The sequence below is a fragment of the Poecile atricapillus genome, chromosome 1, assembly GCF_030490865.1.
Source record: "Poecile atricapillus isolate bPoeAtr1 chromosome 1, bPoeAtr1.hap1, whole genome shotgun sequence".
Classification (NCBI taxonomy): domain Eukaryota; kingdom Metazoa; phylum Chordata; class Aves; order Passeriformes; family Paridae; genus Poecile; species Poecile atricapillus.
The window spans coordinates 24,240,542-24,264,148 of NC_081249.1; the positions used below are offsets into that span (position 1 = coordinate 24,240,542).

Sequence of the window (23,607 nt, forward strand, 5' to 3'; positions counted from 1 at the left end):
TTTCCAGACAACAGGATTTTCCCAGCAGACCACTCTTGGATAGAGACAAAGAAAGTAGCACCATGAGACCTGCACATCTAGCACTTCTTCTTCCTGTCTCCTCCTTTTTTATCCCTAGAATTCTCTTTTTTTTCTCTCAGCCTTTGGCTTACTGAACTCCTTCCTTCTAACCTGGCTTTCTGCTTGTCTCCTTTTTCTGGAAATATGTCTTAACTTATGCCCACCAGTTCCTGTATCCCTAAAGCTCTGGTCCTTTTCCAGACTCATGCTAGCCCCTCACAACACCCTCCTGGAATATGGATCAGTGACTTGGCTGAGGACAAGCAAGGGCACTCACTTCCCAATCATGCATCTTCACCATGTAGGCAGAGGACTGTGCAGGCTACCTTGGTCTTACAGATGAAGGGTGTCAGATCAGAAGGTGTAGGGGTGGGGAGAGAGGCACAGAAGGTGGGTCATGTGGCTAGCACACCACAGAACAGCAGACTGGTGCTGCAAAAGCTACACATGCATCAGCACCTAACAATTTTGGTACTACTTGATACCATGTGTGTTTAGAACTGCAGCAAGCTGCCTAAAGTGATGTAAATAGGGGATGGGGGGAGAATTGTTGCTCTTGTTTGGAATTTTTCCTGTATTCTAACTGGTTGTTATCTTCCCTTGTAGTGAGCAAGTGGAGTCGTTACTGTACAACATAAGGCTGACTATTAACTGACAAGTAGGCACACTAAATCTGCTTCTTGTCCCCTCAGGCAGTGGTCCTTAATTCTTGGCTCAGAGATGACATGTTGAACACCAGATTCCTCAGCGTTACTTGCTGACATCAGGGAAAGTAGAGCAGACATCAGACATCACTTTTGGTGCGCTACTTGCTCAGAACATTAGCCCAGGCTTGCTGGGTTTCTCTGGGTTGGGGTTCTCTGCTTGGGATTAGACACTGGGCAAAATACATCAGGAAGAGAGAATAACAGAAGATGGAAAAGGAGTTGGATGATCACAAAAATAATCTTGTCTGGTGCCTGAAAGCTCCCTCAGATAAAAACACAGACTCTCAAATAAAAACACTGGGCAATTCTTTGCTTTCAGTGCCTTACACAGACTTCTTCCTCAGGTTCATAAGAAGACAGATACCACCTCTGAATTAATTATGGGCTCCTTGTGCCATACTGTACTTCATGAAGGTAACTGGGAAAGCCACATCTTTGTCTGACACAAGAAAGAAACAAAAAACCCAAACAACAAACTGAAAAAAGTCTGGAAATGTAATAAAGTACTTGAAATCAAACAGAGCTGTTCACCTGGCTTAGGATAATTCTTTTCATCAATTTATAAAGAGTTATCTAAAACAATCTGAAGTTCAGACTGGCTTCACACATCTATTTATGTTTTAAGTTTGATCAGAAAAGAAAATTACCCATTAAATACTAGTTAGGTTGCAATCCACTGCTGAACCACAGCCACTGACAGACTGGAGATATTTCTCTGCTATATTCAGGTATTATAATGATGATTATCATTAGAAAGAGGCTACCTGTGCTTCTGGTATAAAAGGCAGCAGCATTAATGGCTATTCAGCAGGAATGAAGGGCTGTCCAAGCAAAGAAGACAGACACACAAATTAGTATCACAGGCAAAGTAATTCTGGTGAGCCAAATTCAAAGTGAAACATGCATTTATGGACATTATTGCAAACATGCTTGTGCCTGACACTCTCCAGATATGGATTATAAATTTTACACACAGATGAGTTAATTCACTGCACAACCCAGCTGTGGCTAAGAGAGAGATGACTTTAAGGGATTTTTGGATCTCAACTCCACCTTCAGAAACGTTCCCCAGGCAGGGCTAGCAATCTCATATAGGTCTCTTATGCAGAAGAGGAGGAAAAATACCTTTACTGGGCTCCTGCCACTACCTCTGCTGGGTCCTTGGCTCTTTCCTTCAGTGTGATGGGCTATTTCAGGTTCACCTCAGCACACTAAAGATGTTCTCTCTTTCCTACTGAGTAACTTTTTAATACCCTGCAATCTCCATGCGTCTCTTGCTTGTGCTGTGAACTGAGTACCTGCAAGAGCACAGCTTGCCTTGCAAGTTGCCAACGCTAGCCTGGAAACTCTTCCCTCCTTTTCTGTGCTTCGTGTATCCCTTTCTCGGTACGCAAATGTCAGCAGTTGTAACCCACTGTAGGGAGGCATCTGGCAGTGATGGCTGCCACAAAGGAGGAGGCTCTTACTGAAGATGCTCTGCCAGCAGCGTTATGCAGACTCCCCTTCTCAATTCACATTTCTTGGCACCTACACCCCTGTCTGACTGACTTTTAAATGGGCAAAGAGTCAATCCAACAGATGGGCTAAATGGCAGGCAACCAAGATGCTATGAATGTACATTGTCTGGGTGTGGGGAGTCAAATTGCCAGTCAGGGATATCCAAGTTAATGCCCATCACACAGCTATGTGACGACAGCACAGAGATATGCCACAAATAGCCAAGTTTAAAATGTCTTCCTTAACAGCAGCATTCATAGACAGAAAGAATACAGTAAATGGGTGTCGCAGCTGACCATGCTTGGGAGGAATCCAGGAAGGAATTGTGATGGAGAGGCGAGTCCGGAGAAGAACGATTTTCAAAAGTCACTGTTGCCATCCTCCATCATGATACCTGCTGGCATCATAGGAGATTTTATACAGCACAAGGCAAGCAGCAGAGAAAGTTTATCTTTTGAGTCTCAGGAGTTCTTTGAAATTAGTACAAAATTCTACTGCATTACATGTTTTTTGCTAAATAGCTCAATAAGCTTTGTATGGTATGTGGTGGCCTCTGCATGCATGGTATGAGCAGACCAGCCTAACAAGTCTAGTTACCAAGGAAACAGGTTTTTAGACTTGAAACATAGGTATTCATGATGACAGAGATCTTACAGTTTTTTGGAACATGTCTCTCTTTTGAGGAGTGAACATGGAAGCTGGCATTCAAAATCCTCCTCGCTGTGGTCATGAGGCCAGTGGAAAATGTTGAATTGCTAACCCTGACCCACAGGTCTAGCAGAATTGGAAAAAGCACATGGAACAAAAGATCATTACGCATCATTGCCTAATGCTTTACCTTAAAGAAAGCAAATGGGGGTGTTAATTAGACAAGGACTTCCTTTCTTTGAGGGAGCCAATCAATCACATTTTTTCCATGCTGAAATGAGGAGATTTTTTTTTTTTTTTAACATAAATCTTTTAAGCCTCAGTGCTATGGCTTTATAGGAAAAGGAAATTAATCTCAGCTATTCCCTGACAGAGTGGCATTGAACAGGAAGTGTCCTTCTTTCAGAATGTATTCATTAGTTCCTTCTCTCGATCTGACCTTGAATGCATTTGATTAAATGATTAAAATAATTTCATCCCAAAATGACAGTTTGTAGGACAAACTTAATTAAGCTCCAGGACTGAGGAATGAAAAAGCTTGTGCTATTCTTCTTGCTTTTATGAACTCCTATGCTTAAATAATCACATGAGGACCATTGTAAACCTCTGCAATATGTTGGACATCTGGCCTCCCTGATTCCCCTCTACCTGGAGAGCTCTCAGAGCCCAGGCAGCCACAGGTTACTGCTCCCTATCTGTCTCACTGCCCCAGGCACTCTTCCCTTCCCTAAAAGAAAAGTGAAGGGAGCAGAGTGCACCGAGAGCAGAGTCATTCTTTAGCATCTTCTCATTTCGCAGCCCATCAAGGATACACAAACTGACCACAGAAAGCTGGAAAGATCATTTGATGCATGTAACAAGAAGGGAAGGCACTCCACTAACTTCATTGTTGGCTCATCATTTAAAAATACAAAAAAAAAAAGTTACACACTGTAGAATAGTGCAGTGAAAGCTGTGAAATTACTACTTTCTCACCACTTTGCTTGATGCACCTGTGTACACCAGCAAAAAACCTGAATCTGATTTCTCTGCTAAAACAGCAGCACCACTTTTGTCAGTTGTGTAATATTAATGCAGATCAGTATCTTCAGCATTGCTTCTTTAAATTTGTCAGGTTATCTTAACCTGGCAGTTATGGGGCTCAATTTGCTAACATTCACATTGTATCTAGTCCTTTTGCAGGGCCACTGGTGCTGGCAATTCTGGATATTTCACATAAATACACCATTTATACAAGGCTTGAGAGAAAACTACAGCAGCTTGAGTATGATGCTCAGTTATAACTAAGGAATTGATTTGACTTCAGTGGGGCTGCATAAAACTAACTGCTAGCCAAACTCAGTTCAGAAACTTAAAAAATTTAAAAAACAAACAAACAAACAAAACAAACCTTTTACCACAAATGGTATGTGGTTCATTTTGCAAACAATTACTGAGCTAACCAATATATTAATGATAAAAACAAACCTCCCATATTCCCCGGCCAACAGAAAAAATAAACAGCACTAGAAGAGCAAAATTGCCTATGCAGGGTAAAGGACACACGACTAAATTTGAACAGGAAAAACATATTAATGAATGTTCTTTTAAGAGGTAAACAAAATGCTGGCTTCTCGCCAAGAAGGCATGCATGGCAATCAGGCAGGGGATCCCTGAAAGCAGAGCAAAGCAGCTGACAAAGCCTCTTTAGCGCTGTCAATGAGGCAGACACAATGTCAGAGATGGCACCGCGCAGGGACCAGCGGGAATCTGGGAGTGGAGCCGGCCCCGGAGGATGCCCGGGGACACCTCCCTCAGCAGCCGCCTCTCAGGAAGGTGCTAAAACACACCAGAGAGCCCCAGTCCTGCCCTCCCCCCGGGGAGAGCACAGCAGCGGCTCCGGCCGAGGCTGGGCTGGATGTTTTGTGACATCCCCAAGTGGTGTGGCTGGTTGGAGCGGGAGCAGCTTGAGTGGAGCTGGCAGATGATGCATCCATCCATCCATCCATCCATCCATCCATCCATCCATCCATCCATCCATCCATCCATGCCATTAGTTCACCCGGTCCCAGGGCCGGGGATGCTGCACGCAGTGTTACACCGCTCCCACAGCCACCACCATAAAGGTTTCCTGTTTAATGATGCACACAGCTCTGCACTCAGCTGGAGGGGTTATTTCTTCCCTTGTAAGGCTCCTGAAAAACCTGAAATGCTAAAGGTGATACAAAAAGTCACACTTTTCTTTTGCACAAGTCAGACATCTTCCAAAGCCTCTTTGCAGATTAATGTAGTGAGACATGGGTTCAAAAGGGCTTTGCAGAGCTCTTGCCTTCACTACATCTCAGTTCCACAGATTAATGTGATGATTTACATAGATACACTAAGAGAGGGGCAGAACCAGTGCTTTGGGCTCTGGGATGGGAAGATGAAGTCTGGTGGCTGACAAAAGTTGCAGGGTCACTTGAATTATCATTAAGGGAACATTCAGAGATACCACCCTGTAGATCTGTACTTGAGGACAAGTCAAATAGTCACCCACTCATTAGCAAAACAGGACAACCAAGCAACATCCTCCAAATACACTGATGTCTGACAAACTATATGTGAATGCACACAAAGCATGAGATTTTGTGTATAGTAACAAGTAGGGTTTTGTCATGAGTATCTGTTGATATCCTTGTGCTGCTGCATGAGGAGAACCAGAGCATTTTTCTGAACAGTGTGGGAGAACTTCAAACACAGTGATGATGCACCTCAAACTGAGATGGTATATCACTGCTTTATATATCAAGCTGAGGACAGTCACAGTGTAGAACAACAGAATTTCTGGAATGTATGATTTTTCATAGAGCAGGGAGTTCAATGGCTGGAAAGCATAAAGGTAAGTCCAAGCCTAAATGAGGTTCTTCTGTCCACGGCCCATGGATGTTTCTCCTAATCTGCATGCCTGTAAATGAAGAGCAAAGATCATGGAAATAACCTGGCAATGGTGTACTCCAGGTACATCACATAAATGTGACTGTCCAAATACAAAAGAGCAAGTTTTCAAAATGAAAACTATGCTTTCTTGATTTTTTTTTTCCTGGTGCTCTTCTCTGGTTTAAAACACAATGGACTACAGCTGCCAAATTAGAAACTTCCTTTGTTTTTTATTCCCTTAGAACAGAAAAATGCTGGGGTCTGTTACCATCTGAGAAACACAGGCATAGTCAATAAAAAAATGAAATGTTTACACAGTGAAGGTCTTTCCTGTGAAATAGTAAAACCATTATGTGATTAAAATAATATAGAATCCAGCACTGGGATATTAAACATGATGCATCACAGGCAAAGAAGGAAAACATTATTCCTCTTCTGTCAAGTCTGTTACTAAGAAAAGACTCTACTCAAAGTAAAAACACTTTAATACTTGTTCTTAGATAAATAAGATTAAAATTTAACCTTTACTCTTATGAAACCTTTAGAGAAACATTCATTTATCTGCAGCTGAAATAAATACTGGATTGCTTTATTGATTCATTGGATAAAGGCATAGACCAGTCATGAAAATTCCACTCTGCTTCCATTGACACATTGAAACAGAATTTTAAACAAAAAGTCATTTAAAAGCAGTTTAGCCTTGAGAAAATGGGCAGTCTTTGTGAGGTTTGGCCTTCTAGAAAAAAAAATATTCTTCATGTATCCCACTTAAGAACTAAGATATTTATATGGAACAGCTTGATAGATGTGATAAATAACTGACTATAATTACATTTCCTGAAGTACTGCTCAAAGGCAATCTTATCCCACAATGCAGAACAGCTTTTAGAGGACATAAGGTTTAAAAAAAAAAGTATCAGAAATACATAAACAACCTCCCAAATGACTCTGAATCAGAGCTGCAGCTGCAGTAAATCACCATGAATGCAATGGTGACATATTCCTAATCTGTGGCCACTGGGACCAGGGCTCCAGAGTTTATCTTTGTGCAACAGCTTGTGATATTTAAACTACAAATTGGCAGCAGTAAAAGGGCTACTGGTCATGTTGTAGCTGACCAGTGTGAACTTACTCCCCAGTGTCTGTGTCATCACAATACCTGATCCCAAGTGTGAGATAATTTAAGGCAATCACTGCTCCACAGGGAAGGGGTAAATACCTCATAGTTACCTCTGGATTATATTGAATTAAGTAAAATTACAGGTATGGCAACTTTGTTGCCTTGTATTCCTAATTTCCCCTTTATCTAGGTAGCTTGTTGACACCTTCACCTATGTTTATCACACAGCTCAAGTAAAGGCATAATACACCCCCTGTCCCTGCACTTTCTTGTCATTTTGCAGGATGGTCCTCTCTCTTCAACATCTGCATCTAAATCAGCTAAATTGCCAGGAAAGGGTCAATGACACAGAAATTACTTTTCCCCCTAGGAGCAACTGCTCTGCCAAATAGAGTTGTAATATATTGTAGCATAAGATAATTAGATTGTGCCTTGGAGACCTTATAGGGGGTAGCAGAACACCTTTCCACAGTCGTTTAGTGTACTTGTTCAAAAAGCCATTATGCCTTGGTGAAAGGAATCTTTTTTAAGTAATTAGGAGCATAAGAGCATATATTAACTCTACACTTTTAAGGTCAGACTTTTACACAAGAATAGTCTAGTGGAGATGTAGTTAATTCATCCCTTAAAAGTTTCATCAATTGATCTAGTATTTTGAATTACAACACAACACAAAGTTTTGAACATGGCAACACAGAAGTTCACATTTTGCGGAGAGAAATTTAAGTCATATTACAAGATCCAAGTCTGGACCCTTTTACTTGAACACATGTTGAAGTTTGTCTGAGGTAAAACGGTAGGCCTGGATGTTCAGCTCTGCAATATAGCTTACTCACACCAATGAATGAATTGTTCAGTGCACCCACATTTTCAGACAGGATCATTATTTAATGAGAAGGAAGACTACTTTAATGAGCAGTGGCAGAAATTTTAAAGTTTGAGGCAGAATAATATACTAATGTTTAACTGCTGTCAAATGTGGGAGTTAAATTTAACTGGTCCATCTGCAAAAAGCATATTTCCAACTAAGGGAATCCTGTGTCTTTATCTAGTCCTGCCTCATAGTCATATTAATGGCTGTTTCAAGGTGTGTCTAATTCCACCTTCTGCCTCCTCAATTTGAGAGATGTAAACACAGCCTGATGTTTACATCCTCTTCTTACATAAGAGCTCATATTTTAGCAGTAGTGCTCCTCACCTTCTAGACACACCTTCTACATTCAGTTTAGCACTTACTGATGCATTGTTACGATTGTGTTTGTTACTCACTTTTAGTGAAGGGGAAAAGAGAACATGGAAAGAGAAAACACAAGGAGGCCCTTTAAAGAAATACTGAAGATCAAGTGGACTTTTCAAAAACTTTTGGCAGCCATGCATTCAACACATGACACTACATTGCCTAATAAAATGCAAAAAAATTAGGCCATAGCTCATGTGAAGCAATGTTATGTGCCATATCCATCCCACAGGCCATGGTTTCCCCATCCCTAGACTGAACATTATAAAATGTATGTTTATTCTGATATATAGATAGGACACATCACAATGATAAAAATATATTTAAAAAAAAAAAAAAAAGTTAAAAAAAAGCCCAACTAGGATCTATCTTTTCAGAAATGAATGATTACATTTTCTGTCCCTATTGCTTTTTTGATGTCTGCAAGAGCTCAAAAGTTTCTCAAGGTGGAGAAACTTCACCATCTGAAGAAGACTGAAGCTTTAGCAATATACTAAAAGATTTGGTCAGTGATTTGCCTCCCACAGAGCATTAAGGCATGCACCTCCAGCCAAATTTTTTCCCTTTACACTATTCAGCAATGACTCTCCTGAAAGCAAACCCCAGCACACTAACATTTCTTACAATGAGCGCAGCAAGGACCTAAACCCTTTCCTATCCCCATGGTGTTTGAGAATGGAAAGCAAGCTGGGATGACACCTGGACATGTATCAATCCTCCTCTGAACCATGTACCAAAAAGAGCAAATGCAGGTTCTCAAGGAGGCTGGAAGCCATGGACTCCTTATCCATGGGAAATGCAGTCACTGGAAAATGTCCGAAGAGCACCACTTCCAAGTAAGCGCAAATGTTACTCTGTTTCAAAGCATCCTACATCACATCAAAGTGCTGAGAGAAGCAAGTATCCAGAGGTTTCTCTTTTTTTGTGCTTATCAGAAATTGTACCTTCCAGAGAATCTGATATGGATTTCCAGGTGTCTTGTCAAAGACATTCTTCCTCTATGGCATGGTAGGTACCACCCTCATACCCTGTTGACAGCAGAAAAATGAAGTTCTTTTGGAAAGCTGTTTCTCCAGAGCAATTTCAAAGACTGAAACAATTGCTTTTTCTTGCCAAGGATGTAGGCACTATGAAACTCACAGTGTCCCATTTTCTGTCCCCCAGAAAAGCCTACAGACAAGAAGATCAGGACAGATGAGAGAAGAAAATGAACGTCCTCTCTTGGGGAATATTTACATTTATTTCTGCACTTTGTGGCTTATATGGACACTCCAGTAGCCACAGGATGATCCTACTGCTGCAAGAAAGAGAACTGCTCTTTTCCATTCAAGCCACTTTCAGAGGAAGGATTTCACCATAGCGAGCCAGATTTTGTCCTTTAAAGGCCATCGTGTACAAGTATAGCTCTTGAACCATCCCCAAAACATCAGGCAACCACTTAGTGGCAGATGTGGCCAGAAGAATATAACATACATATCCCAAGGCAGGACTTCAAATGAGTTTGAACATGAAAGACAGTGAGATCATGTCTCCTCCTCGCACCAGCAGGCCTTGCATCTGACCAAAGATACGTCACTCAGACACTCTAGAGCTTAAGCAAAGGAGTTCTCTCCAAGACTGCTGCAAAACAGACATCAAGCTTTTTATGAAGCTACTGTTGTTGTCCCCTGCCCCTCACTGCCACATTCCCTGTCGGGAGCCTGAGCCACACCCATCACTTTCCTGGGCGCAAGGAACATTGAAAAAAGGTCTACTGTCAGGTGTAATAGGCATTCTTACTGACCAAAACAGACTACAGTGAACCTGTGGTGTCTCATACTGCAGCCCAGGCTCCCTGCATGCAAACCAGCAGCAGGCAATAACTACAGAGAGCATTAGGTTCCCACTCTCCTTGTGCCAGTGTAAGTGACTATACAGCTTCCATAGGGCAAGTCTGTTCTCACTACACAGGCTGCCAGAAGTCTTCCACTCATTTTTGAAACTGGAATTAAAAATTAAGATGATTTGTGCTTCTAGTTATTTCCTCAAATACACAAACTTCACTTTTATAAAACCAATTGTTTTATCCTTAAATGAGATTTAAAATTATTTCATGACGTTTCAGGAGTTAAAAGGAAAGCAAGTATGTGCAGTAAGATTTATTCACAGAAAGCATCTTTCCATTTGAAAGAGAGAATAAACTGATTTTATGTAAGCAACCACAAAAAACCCCTTCACCCCTACAGAAAAGAGGCACACAAATACTTTGCTCCTTTCATAAATAACGTATTTTATTGCATATGGCTATTAAGGAGAGCATCCATGATCAATACAGACTAAATACAATACACTACTCTAGTTCCATTTATTCTGGTCTCCAGCAGCATCACATTTATCCTTATATACAGCGTGTACATTGGAAGACACAGCAAGATAAGTTAAGTCTCTTGTCATATCACAATAGCAAGAAATATATTTAACATCTTGATATCCAGAAACAATACGTACCCAAAAAGAAAACACTGCTTAGTAACTATTAAGGTTATATAGCAAAAAATATTTTAAATTTAAGGTAAGTCAGGCAAAATGTACAAAGACCCAATATACATTGTGAAGTTTTAGCAAACATAACATTTATACATTTTGGTTCCATTCTGTAAACTAAATTAAGAATGTAAGTATTGCATATGCCTTTGTGAAATATACAGGATAGAGAATATTTTATTATTTTGCCAAGTTGGGTTTTTTTTAAGTTGCTGTATGCAGTTTAGCCATTTGTTTTAGTGGCATGATTTCTTAATTGATACAGAGGGATATTTGAAAAGAGAGGCGTTCGAAACACTGAATTCAGCAGGTACCACACTCAGTGCTGGTGGGGGGTGGGGAGGGGTCAGACAGAAAATGTCAAAGGTATGCATGTTTTTTAGTTCCAGACTTTAACAAGCAGCATTTTAGAATGTCTTAGAACCATTTATAGCATTAGTATTAGAGAAAAACTCAATCAGATCAGATATTTAAATTGATTTTAGATCTAATATTGTATTAACCTATGCATTGCTGTGATTTAAGACCCCAAAAATTACACAAAAATAAAGTGTGCCATGGAATAGGAAAGGAATTAGTTTACATTCATCTTTGTCTTGTAATACAATCCTCAGTTCTAAAATTCAGCACGTAAGCAGGAAGACTGCATTGCCGTTCATTGTATTTGTAAGATGTTAACTCTTGTCTTCCTCAGGAAAAAAAAAAAAATCCCAAAAGAAGATAATGCATTGTCAGTAGTGAAGTACAGGTTCCACCAAACACAATGATTAAAGAAAAAAAGAAAATGAAAGAGCTTCACATAACTTATAACTTAGTAATACTTGCATGTGTATCAGAGCAGGCACTGGCGGGGTACCCTTAAAATGTACACAAACACTTCAATCAAAGGAGAAGCAAGGTGGCATGACATTCTGCTAGTCTGGTGCAACAGTTGTATGTGACTTTTGTGACAGTAGCTGCCACACTACTCAGATTTTCAGGCCACTGGAAATGTGATGCACAGTTAGCCTTGAAGAGAACTCAGGATAAGTGACTGCAATGGTTCTTCCCTGTAATAGTGCCTGCAGCTACAATGGTGCTTTCCTGGTAAAAGGCAAATATCAGGACTTTATAGATGGCAAGATAATACTGTGTTAACATTAGCTCTTGAATCTGCCCGATACCCATTATCATCCCTGCATTCCTAGCATGCTTATGTGGATTTTTGGTTACAAGAAATGCAGCTAAGAACAGTTAGCTGACAAAAGTGAGCTTGTAAATAGAAGAAAAGGCTTTTGCAATCTGAAGTACCTACATGAACACCTACATAGAGAGGATTAAACAAGTGTGTCAAAGGTACAGATACCCCTAATACAGGTTGATGTTTTTAACTTATGTTGCTTCAGTTACACATATTACACTTTTTAACTACTCTGAATCCTCTGTCCAAGTCTGATTCACAGAGTTTCATCCCATTTTAGACTTTTCAGTGCCCTACTCAGGCTTTTTCTGAGAAGTAAACCCTGCAGCTAGTGATTCAAAACCCAGCAGCAGCAGCAGCTGTACAAGTTGCAAGTTCAGTAAGGCTGGCGACCGTTCTTGAGAAACTCAGCACAGAGATAAAGGAGTTCCTGTCGTACACCAACGCTGCAAATCCGGCTTTACTTTGAACTGAGGTAGTACTGTCGTAGGCTTGAAATTATGCCAGTAAATACCAGATCTTGCTGCTTCAGCAGGTGTTACAGAATCCCCTAATATGCCAGAGAATAAATACAGTTTGTCTTTGAAGAAAAAGAAAATGAAGGCATTGGCCATTAGTTAAAGAGGCCGGCAGAACAGTTCCTACGATTTAAGGAGCATCTCCAACTTCTGTCGAAACAGCAGCAAAATGATAACATAGATGCCATGGACAGGTAATGAGTTAGGCAGGTTGCCTTCCCTTCCTCCCAGATTTGTTGTACAGTTTAGCCCACAATAGTTAAACAACTGTTAGGACCAACAGTAAAAACAACAACAATAAAAAGTAAACGTTAAGCAGCTTCAGTTACCAAAAACAAAAACCAAAACAAAAACCAAATAAGCAAAAAGGTATATGCCGAGCAGCTTCTTTGAATGTTGTACTCTGTTGTTTGAGGTCATGATGAGAAAACTAATTCCTTCACTCTGAAAAGAAAAATGAAAGAAAGTCAATCAAAGATGCAAAATATTTTTCATATATATGATAGACAACAAAAAAAATACCACAGAGAGATTCTTCAGAATGGGTTTTCATGTTGAAAAAAAAGCAGCTGTTCAATAATTGCTTTCATATTTGTATACACCAGAAGGTATTTCAAAAGCAATAAAAGGGAGTGTTCCCCAATCCAACACCACTCCCTTTTTCCAGAACCTTTCAGCTAAAGCTCTTCAGGTCAGCAAACCACAGGACACAGAATGGGTTGGAAAACCAGATGTAAAATCCCCCCCACTCAAGTTGTGACCATCAGTTTTCTTGCATCAATGGAAAGGAAAAGACGTTGGAGAAAATAGGCAAAGCTTAACTCTTTTTTTTGTCAGCTGGGTATTACAAAAAGCTTTCCATTTCCAGACATTAAAATCAAGTTTGAGAAAAAACAAGTTACCTTGTATTTAGGGAAGAAGTCTACTAAAAACATAAGCAAAGTGTAGAAAGAACCTTAATTTAATTTAGTTTAGTAATTTAGTTATTTGATTTACGAAACAACTATTATTCCAGAAGCAAAAAAATGAGTAGGTATGCAAAAGGAGTCTTCTCCCAATTACTGACTACAAAGATACTTTAAACAGTCAAGGTGAACTATACAGTAAAATAGAAACTGATTACAATGACCCTTTCTATTTTAAAGACTGCAGTTGACTGCTTTAGTGTTTCTACACTGCAAAGAATTATTGGATAGCATGTGCCTACCCCACAAAAGGACATTATTATTTATTAACTCACAGCATTAAAATTATTTGATAACATGGCCATTAAAAATCAAAATTTAATATTTATACCAATTTTCTTCGTTGTATGTTGTCCCCAAGTTTACAAGTTAAATGAAAATTTTAGTTAGATGATGCATTACATTGCATTAGTTTCTCTAAAAACAAGTTATTTGGAACATTTTGGGAACAATGTTACTTAGAAAAGTCTATAGCTTTGACTGTATTGATACAAGAAGTCAGTATTCCTATTTTAATTCCTTTGGAACCATAAAACTAAAATAAATTAGATACAAAACATGGATATCAAAGTAAGCCCAGTGCATATCTGTGCAAGTTTCAATCCATACAAGCCTCTGATAAAACAACACAAAGCCTTTTCCTTCAAGTTTACAAAAAAAACAAAGGCTGATGTATCTTGGCATATATTTGCGTCTTGCTAAATTGCTTTGAATTTCTGACAGCTAAGGTTTACTTAGGGCATTAGTCCTACTGGAGCCACTATATGATCAAATACTTAGGATATTACTTGGGATTTTATTTCATGCTACATCTTGAGATGAATTAATAGCTTGGCAAGACCAAAAGGAAAGTGCCTCATTGACCTCACCCACTGCCACTTATTTGCTGCAACATTTCTGATCAGAAACTAAGTCAAATCTATCCATTCAGTCTTCAGTAAATTAATTTTTATTGTTTGTTCTGGACAGGTGTTTTAAATAAGAACTTGAACTGGCTTATGATGCATCTGGGGGGGAGCTCCAAAGCTGCCAACACCATCCTGAAGGGCAGCATGGTTGAAAATGGGGCAGGATGGAGAGCTCTCAGATGGGAGCAGCAATTCCTCATTTGAGGAAGAAACACTTAAACCACTTTGTTCCCATTTTTGTTCAGGAAAGCAGCATAGATGCATCACGTAGTCAAACAAGTGAGCGTTCAAAGGTACATTCTAACTCTGTGTGATTGCTTTCCTCCTTCAAATGGAAACCAACATGACAACTAAATTTACATTCCCCAAAGTAAGAATGCAAATGAAAGCCAAATAAAATATTTTAAAAAAATAAAAATAAAATAAATTTTAAAAAAAATTAAATCCTCATCTTCAGACAGAGAAATTGGTGGAAAATGCAAAGAGGTATGGTTCCAGAAATACGACAGTCTAGTGTAGCTATGAGGGAAGATTATTAGCAACTGAGTATATCTGATGTTGTTCTTACAGTATAGCAGTCAGAATTAAACTGGAGGAGGTGAAGTGGCTGATGCTTCAAAGCACTTCAATACTTAGTTTGCATGGTTTTGTAGGCAGATAACATGATTGTGGGCACAAGCCTAAGACTTCCTGATGCAATAAACACATCATCCAATGAGTCTATAATGATGACCTATAACTCAAAAAAACACCCCAAACATAGTCTTCAATAATAAAACTATTTTCTCTGAGTTCAATAAGCTTTGAATCATGTTTTGAATAAGCTTTGAATCAATACAGGAAAAATAACTACTGTTACCACTTGACCCATGTAATAGCAATGTCAGCTTCAGAGGAAGTTGAAAAAAATTTTCAATTTCCAAGTACCATGCCAAAGTAAAAACAAAAACTAATCAAACAAAAAAAAAAAAAAATCAATACCATGTTTATTTTTACCTCAGTGATTAGTATATTTTATTTATTTCAAGCCTCACGTCAACATTCCACTCACACAGAAAGTCACAGCAGTATACACCACCTTTACCCAGGAACTCAAAATTCCTACAGAACAGGAACATATTCTTTGGTAGCTTCATTCCCCATGGGCATGCACTAATCAAAATACAAAGTCCAGCACTGTGTCAATACTGAGGTTTCCTCTTGGTTTTGGGCTTTATTAAGAAAAGCATCCACAATCGTTGCCGAGTTTCCAAAACTACTTAAGTCATCTGATTCCACCAGCACTTCTCAGGGAATAAATCAGAGAATGAACACACAGACAAACTGCTATGAAACTACCAAACACTCATAGACTTGCTAAATATACTGTGAAGAGAATACAGTGGTTAGTCAATTAAAGAAGGTCTACTCTGCTTATTAATTTTCAAAGTCAGTGAGCAGCAAATATAATTTTTTAATAATTTCTAAAAATAATTCGCATCCACTAACAAGCAAGCAGGCAGAAAGAGTTATTCATGTGGCTTGTGGCAAAACACATTGCTGGTTATTCATAATCAGTAAATTTATTCCACTGGCAGTGTGACTGCCAGAGCACGTCAGGCATCGGACACAGAAACCCCAGCTCTGCTGCAGGCTTCTACCCTGACTCCAGGCAAATCACTCAGTGGCTTTATCCCTTGTTTCTCCTCCCCATGTTGTCTGCCAAATCGATTAAAGCTGTGATTCTGCTAACTAACTTTTCCTGGAAAAGCCATCCCATTGATAAAACCAAACTGGAGGTTAACAACACGTACATCTGCAGGCATCAGGCCAGGGCATTAGACAGCACAACCCAAGGAACTGAATCCCACTCACAGAGAGGCATCTTTGGTACACAGACACCTCAGAGGAGATGCATGGCCCTGAGCAAAGCTGCTGGCCACCCAGAAAGGGCCAGTGTACCCTCCACCACAGGTTACACTGCCCTCCCAGCCCTTGAGCCTTCTCCAGCACTGGGCATTGGTGGCTGAGCTCCTGGCAGGACACGGGTCAAAGGAACCCACACAGGTTGGAGCCTTGGCAGCACTGTCCCCACGCCCACAGCAGTCTGTGTCTGCCAGCAAGTGGAGCAGAGAGTGGGGCTGGGGGTGGGAAGGAACAGCACAGGCCTGATGGTGATAAACTCCTGCTGAGCAGGCACTGACAGCAACAAGAGTGGTCCAAACTGAGGGCTTCCTTACTGCATCACAGGATGCACACACATCACAAGGTCACAAACTTGGCCAAGCAACCAAATGCAGGTGCAGCCTGACTGCTGCCCAGGCTGTTACCGGGAAGTGCACATGTCAGGAACCAAATCCTGACCTGGCTCCAGCTCTCATTAAGCAATACAATGAATACTGAACATCATAGGTAACCCTGCTAAAGATAACAGAATAACTCATGTGCTGAGCTATGGCTTCCACAAGGAATTCCAGGGAACCTATGCTCCACTTAGCAGGACTACTCTTACCAAATAAATCTGAGCACAGACACTGTCAGAGAATAGGTTTCAATCAGCTTAAGACATTCACTTTACCAACACTTTGCAGGAAAACATGAAGTAGTATGCTCTGAAAGTTTACAAAGCTCATAAATAGTATCGATCCTAACTAAAATGTTTCCACATTTGATGAGAAAAACAAGTTAAACCATGAAATGAAAAAGCCACATTATTTTTCTTTTTTAAACAATTAATGGTTGATCATAATTGGAAACACTCTGCACCAAGTAACTAGGCTCTTATATGTTATTCCACTAAGAAACAGTACACAATGTTGTTCAGATATGCCTCTTGTTTTATGAATTTAAAAAAGAAAGCATCTGGTCAACATAGACTCTTCATGACAAATAATAATGATAAAAATATATCATTAAATTTCTTTGGTGTGGTGAAGTAAGGATTTTGCATCCACAGTAATCTATATTAAAATGAGCTTCACAGTACTTTTAACTCTTGTGTCAAATGGTTAGAATAGTATCACTCTGAACTGCATTAATATAACCAGGGGGAAAGATTAACTTTTAAAGTGGGAAAAAAACTCCTAGATCATCTGGAAAAAGATGTTGCATGTCAGTACCTGCAAATATCTTTTGGGTTTATATGTCCAAGCATACTGTCAAGAGTTACAATGTTCATCTGCTGTCATGAACAAATCCCCCACAATTTCTAATGAGCATTAACTTTTAACCAAAGGTACTAAGAAACAAAATTATTTGTATTTGATGCCATATATTTACATGATAAATACTTATTTTACCTATGATCTTGCGCTGGAGTTTAAGCAGTTGAGTCTATAGTAGAAGTACACATGAGAATGTGGGCTATGCTTAGTTGACTTAGAATTTGATATCATTTGTGTTTCATGTAATTTTGTCAAGGTTCTTATACATTTTGTAGTACTAATATCTGAACATTAAAATGTAATTATGTGGAAAATAAAAGGATTCAATTTACAAATGTAATTATAATGAATTTATAGTGCTGGTCCAGAAATGCATTTTCCATATCAACTATAATAAATATAGGCACTTCTAGTTTAAAATTAAAAAACTAGATATGCTTGTTTTTCCCAGGATTAATTTAATACAGCTGCAATTATATTTCTTAATTTCAGAGCTACAGCCAATGTGTATTATTAAACAAGTTTGTATAGATGGGATTTAATCCCATTCTTAAGGATAAAATAAATTAGACAGAAACCCCTCAACACAGTACTCTCTGAAATACGTTCAATTAGCCTCTCTCTTGCAAGCTGGGTATACAACCATTCAGAAGCATTGCATGAAACAAAATCAAGCAGCTTTCTCTGAGTAAACAAAATGCTAGAAAACAAAACTGTTTAGTCCTTCTGCCCTTCCACTGGGAGCTTGTAAGAAGGACAGAAACACATAGGCAGAAGCAGGTGTGGAAGATACATAGAAAATTTGCCACTGGAGAGATTTGTCTGTGGCAGACAGTCAGAGGCTCTGCACAGAACACACACAGCATTTAACCATCACGGAACAAGAAGTCATGCTCCTGGTTGATGACCATTGTCACACACGTGAAATTGCCTCCCACCTTATGACCATCACACTATTCCCATACTAGTGCAGATTCAAGACCCAACAGCACACACATGGCCTCAGTGTGGCTGTTGGCGTGAATTCACAGCTCCGCTCACTACAGCAAAGAGAAAGCACAGCTGTTCCCAGGTACAGCCTGCCAGCAGTGTGGGAACTCCAGCAATACCACTTTGCACACAAAGTGAGACTGGAAGTTTCTTAAGAGACAGAATTTTTGCAAAACAACATGCTCACCTTCCAAGTGATGAAGAGCAAGGGTGGAAGGGATCAGTGACTAACACACTGAGCTACCTACCAACCCCATCTCCAGAGACACAACAACTGAATCAGCATGCCTGCCCCAAAACCACATACTAGGCAATACTCAGCTAAATTCTACCAAACCCTGTGTGTACCTCTGCATTTCCGACCTACTCACATTATGATGACACAGCCATTCCAACTCCTTAGAGTCGAGGGAAAGAAACGGTGACTTTTAAGCAACAATTTTTCTGCCCTGTTTTATATTGGGCTCTGATGAACAAAAGTTCTGAAAGATCTCAAACTCTATGAAGTATACAACTTGGTATTCGTTTTAGGAACAGAGATGATGTCCTTTTACACACCTTTACAATTGCAGGGAAGTTTGGTCAGCTGGGATGTCTAAGGCATATATGCGCCTCTTCTAATTTATATCAGTAGTCATTAACAAGGTCAGTAAGTTTTGACAAGGAAGAAGAGCTCTTGTGAAGCAGAGCTTGATATTCTCACACAACTGCCAAATGAAATGCCATCAAAGTTAGTTGTCCTATTTCCAGCAGGTAACAGTGAGGTGGAAAAAAGAAAATAAAAAGTACAGCCGGACTTCTGGTTCAGAGCCACAAGTGAGCGCTTGACTGCCATTCTAGGAAACAATGGACAAATACCTAAGCTCAAGAACTGCTCCTGAGCCACTAAGCTGAAAACACATGCCTGAAAACACAACATTAGAGTGCTCACAAAGACCTTAAAAGTATGTTTTTCCCTCTCCTACTTGGGATAAAAAACAATCTTTTCCACTGGTTAAACTGAAGAAATACATTAAAAACTTTAATATTCATAGAAACAGGGATAAAGACTCATGTACATTGTGGGAAGTCAAGTTCAGTCCCCTTTCCATTACAGTGGGTATCTAAGTATTCCATGAAAACAGTTGCAGTCAGAAAGAACAAGACGACTCTACAAAACAATATATGGTTAAGACATGCCATAAGCTGGTGAGGGGGATGAGATGATTGAGATCTTTTTTCAGCCAGAAAGGTACTGGATACTGGTCAGTCCTGGATAAGTCCTCTTGTCTCATAAATATTGTGGAGAGTGGAACAGAAACACTACATCCAGGCACTCTTTCAAAGACTAATCCTTGCCTCCATCACTGCCAAATGGGCTTAGGCATCTAGTGTCAAAAGAGGCTTCAGATTTACAAGAGCATCCTAGAGGAAGACATTTATCTTCCAGAGAGCAGCATGTTTTCAAACACAAGGTTCTCCTCAACTTTCACAGTCACCACCCTCCTGTTTTGTAAACTGATGTTCAGACAGCTTACCAAGGAGACAAAAAACAACTGGCATTACATACATTCACTAAGGTATCGCACCTGCCACCTAAACACACTGGATGGTCACACACTAAATGTTAGCTGGCTATCGCAGAATTTGGACTTTCAGGTTAGGAGATATATCCAGAGAAGTACATCATCTTGCTCAAGAGATACACAGGGAGAGAAGTGAGAGAAAAAGAAAGCAGGGAAGGCATAAGAGGAACAACCTGGCATACACAGGAAGGCAACCTTCTCCCTACAGCTTTCTCTTCTTGCTACATCCTCACTTAAAACTCTTGAGCAACCTGAAGTAGGATAAATGTTTTAAAGGATTATTTTTCAATTTTATCCATGCTTTTCTAGAAATCTTTTGTGGCCTCACCTTTGTCAATGTGAATCTGTCAGTAACAGAGAAGTGGGGAAAAGATGAAGCTAAGCAAGAACTTTCATCATGTTCCATGATGAAAATACATCACCACTCCCTGAAACCATTTAGTGAAGTGAGCAATACAGTACTAAAGTGCTGCCCTGAATCAGGTTATAGCCACCTAATCCAGTTTCCTCCCTCTGACAGTGGGTCAAAAGCAGCTGCATACAAAATCCAAGATATGGATTTTGCAAATGGAGATACTACCCAAAGTTCTCTTTACTTGTAAATGATTTATCTATAAGGATAAACCAGCTTGTAAAAGGCCATGAGACAAGCTCTTCTTAGTTCCTTGGTATTGTAGACTAGCAGCCCTTGGCACAGTGTATACTTTCTGAAAGCCAGAATCACAAATTTAGCAGGATGCCCCATCCCTTTTGATTTCAACACCTCCATCTCTTTCAGCCTTAATACTTTCCACTCTGCAGAAGACCACAAAGTTGCCTCAAAAACAGCCACTCTAACCCAATCCCCCAGCAGACATTTCTCATTATTCCTTCAACAGTCCCAGTACTCAAACCAAAATGATGTCTCAAAGAATGATACTTGTGGATTTGTTATTCAAAAATTTTCTTCTAGTCTCCTTTGTATCACATACTTTGCTAAGAAATGCTAGAAAAAATTAAAAAATATTTTTATGTTGCATTTTTCAAACAGGGAGATCTGTAACTTCTTACTCTGACTTTAATCTAGAGATGAATTAGCATTTCTTTCTGCAGTTGATATGGATTTTATTGCATACAGAAGCTGGTATTGTATTAAGACATGAAAGGAAAAGATGTATTTTTGTTACATGAACACGATAAATATCATCTACGTATCACTCCCAGAGGCTAAATAATACTCTGTTAGAAAGCAGAGGCAAAAAGCTTAGTGAACTGTTCAGAAAAATAATGTAGGTACTTAAAACTTATCTTCTGAGAACACCAGTTTCACAACTGGACGCTGGTCATAAAGTAATTTGTGAAAGCAGAAAGCATATAATTATGTCCTCTTTCTTACTCATATTTTACTTTCTTTCTCAAACAAGAAACACAGATTATACTGAATTAATGCAATTGTTGCTAGCTCCACTGGATGCACCCTGAATCCTCCCCATCTAATAGTTTACTGCAAAGAAAGTGAAGCAAGCCCAGAATGATTTGCTCTACAAAACCAAACAGATGCTAACGCTTTGCTTTTTTAAGAAACATAAAGATGAATGCAAAGCACCAAGTTTGCCCACCCTCAGGACCAAGACTGTGAGACAAGGAATCTCAGTTTAGAAAACAGCACTTATTTCATTTGTTTCTTCAGCCATGAGAGTGCAGTAGAAAATATTACCTCCCTCATGAAAAAACAAGCAAAAAACCAAAAAAGTGCAACCTATTAAAGCATGAAAAATACTATGCTCTCAGAGCACACTGTGCTTTCACAGCACTTTTCTCAAAGCCTCAAAGGGATTTCTTTAAAAAGATCCAAAAAATTAGTGTCAATTACTTTCAACATTACTAGCTCCCTCTTACTAGTGCAAGATGCACTGTCTTCCGTAATTATAAGAGTTCTCAGTAAATATTTACAGAAAAAGATGTGTACTCTACTGTTTCACCAGTTTTTTCCTCCTCTCCCAAGTGCTCTTACACAGGTGTCTTTGTTTTGTTTTATGGCTCCCCATATTTGTTGCCAACAAATATTTATAAGCAACCAATTACATTTAATTCTCTAAAAAAGGCTCACCAGTACCAATACAGCATTTTTTAGAAATACATTTTACTTATAGCAATATGTCTGGCCACACAACTATAGAACTGACACTCTCATTTTTCTGAAATTGTATTATGTTGCCAGGATTGCTTCTATAAAACAGATAAAACACACCTTTGTCACTTAAGATGGAATACTTTAGAGTCTGGCTTTAGTCCCACGATGCTTAGTGGAGAAATCCCCTAAATTTCAGGGAGGTTTTCCAACACATCGAGACCTGCATGAATTTTCTCCTGCTGTAAGCATTCCAGCTCTTTAAAAGCTGCTTAGGACATCTCAAATAGAGGTGATGAACACCCCAGGATATCATATTAAGGAACTGTGACTTCCTGTAGGATACAATGCAGTAGCTGAGACTTTATAAAGCTATGACGCTGCTCTAGAAGAACAGAAAGATGGTAGGCACTGCCATGAAGAAATGCTTTGCAGAACACCAGTACTTCCCCCAAGGCATCTGCACCTTTAAAGCCCAAGTTTGCTTGCAAGTGCTAAGGCCCTGAGACTGTTGCATAAGTCACATATTCTGATTGACCAGGAAGTATATTGAAAAGTCTTCAGACAACAGTGCAGAAGCTGCACAGCTAGAGAGAACACAAATCCCTTTTAATTTCACATTTACTGAACAAATACAATATATCATCAACTAACTAAAGCACAGTCCAGGTCAAGCAGGAATACATAACTATGCTAGCTGATCTACATACAAATTTAACTCTCATTTCAAGTCCTTCTGCATAAAATAACTGCAAAAAAATCTGTACAGCAAGGCTGATCTCACAAGCTGCAGATTTCTGGAATTTAGATGTTCTATTTATGCCAAGCATATAGGCTGCCCCTATGGTCAAGGGAGGTAGTTTTGTGCCATCTCCAAGTCTGGCTTTGACTAGCATCTTCAATATTTAAAAGGCACCTGTATCCTTTTAATGACTGCTTACAGAAGACAGATCCTTCTTTGAAGAGGAGTCTTTTGGTAGGCTCCTAAGGTGCAAATGTAGGGATTACACAGTTATTACTACAGTTCTGCATGAAGTGCAACAGCATTGGCTAGGTGAAAAAGAACCACCACATACCTAGAAATCTAAACCAGGAACACAGACCCTTAGGACATACTGGAGACACTTGAGATGCAATCTGCAACACAGAGGACTCTAAGCAGCTTCACACATGACACATACTTGAAGGTCCCTTAAGATTCTCATGTCCTGTGGTTAACCTATAGCCTCTCTCTTTTAATTAAAGTCATGTCCATCAGACCAAAACAGGATCCCAGCAGCAGCTGAATTTCACAAAACCTAATAAGAAAAGCACAGATAAATTGCCTCCTCTGGAATATCCTCCCTCAGCTTGCAAATAATCCCATCCCATCGGGGCTAAACAATCCTACCAAAACATTTCTACAGCACACACAAGACGCTTGTTTACAAATTGGAAAAAATCAAGCAACCTGAGGCACTAATAAAAGATACAGCAATTTTGAGTGTCTTTCGTTTTGATGCCTCAGCCTCTCCAGCAATCATCATTAAAAAAAAAAA

General features: G+C 39.5%; 1 protein-coding gene across 2 annotated transcripts in view; it reads right to left on the reverse strand.

Annotated features, from left to right (window-relative positions):
- Positions 1-10,879: 10,879 nt before the first annotated feature.
- Positions 10,880-23,607, reverse strand: part of IRS2 (insulin receptor substrate 2) — a 28,467-nt gene continuing 15,739 nt past the window's right edge. For both annotated transcript variants that reach the window (XM_058859928.1, XM_058859782.1), the window contains one exon: positions 10,880-12,832. In XM_058859928.1, the coding sequence (XP_058715911.1) occupies positions 12,828-12,832 (5 nt within the window). In that variant the 3' untranslated portion in view covers positions 10,880-12,827. The remainder of the gene's footprint in view (positions 12,833-23,607) is intronic.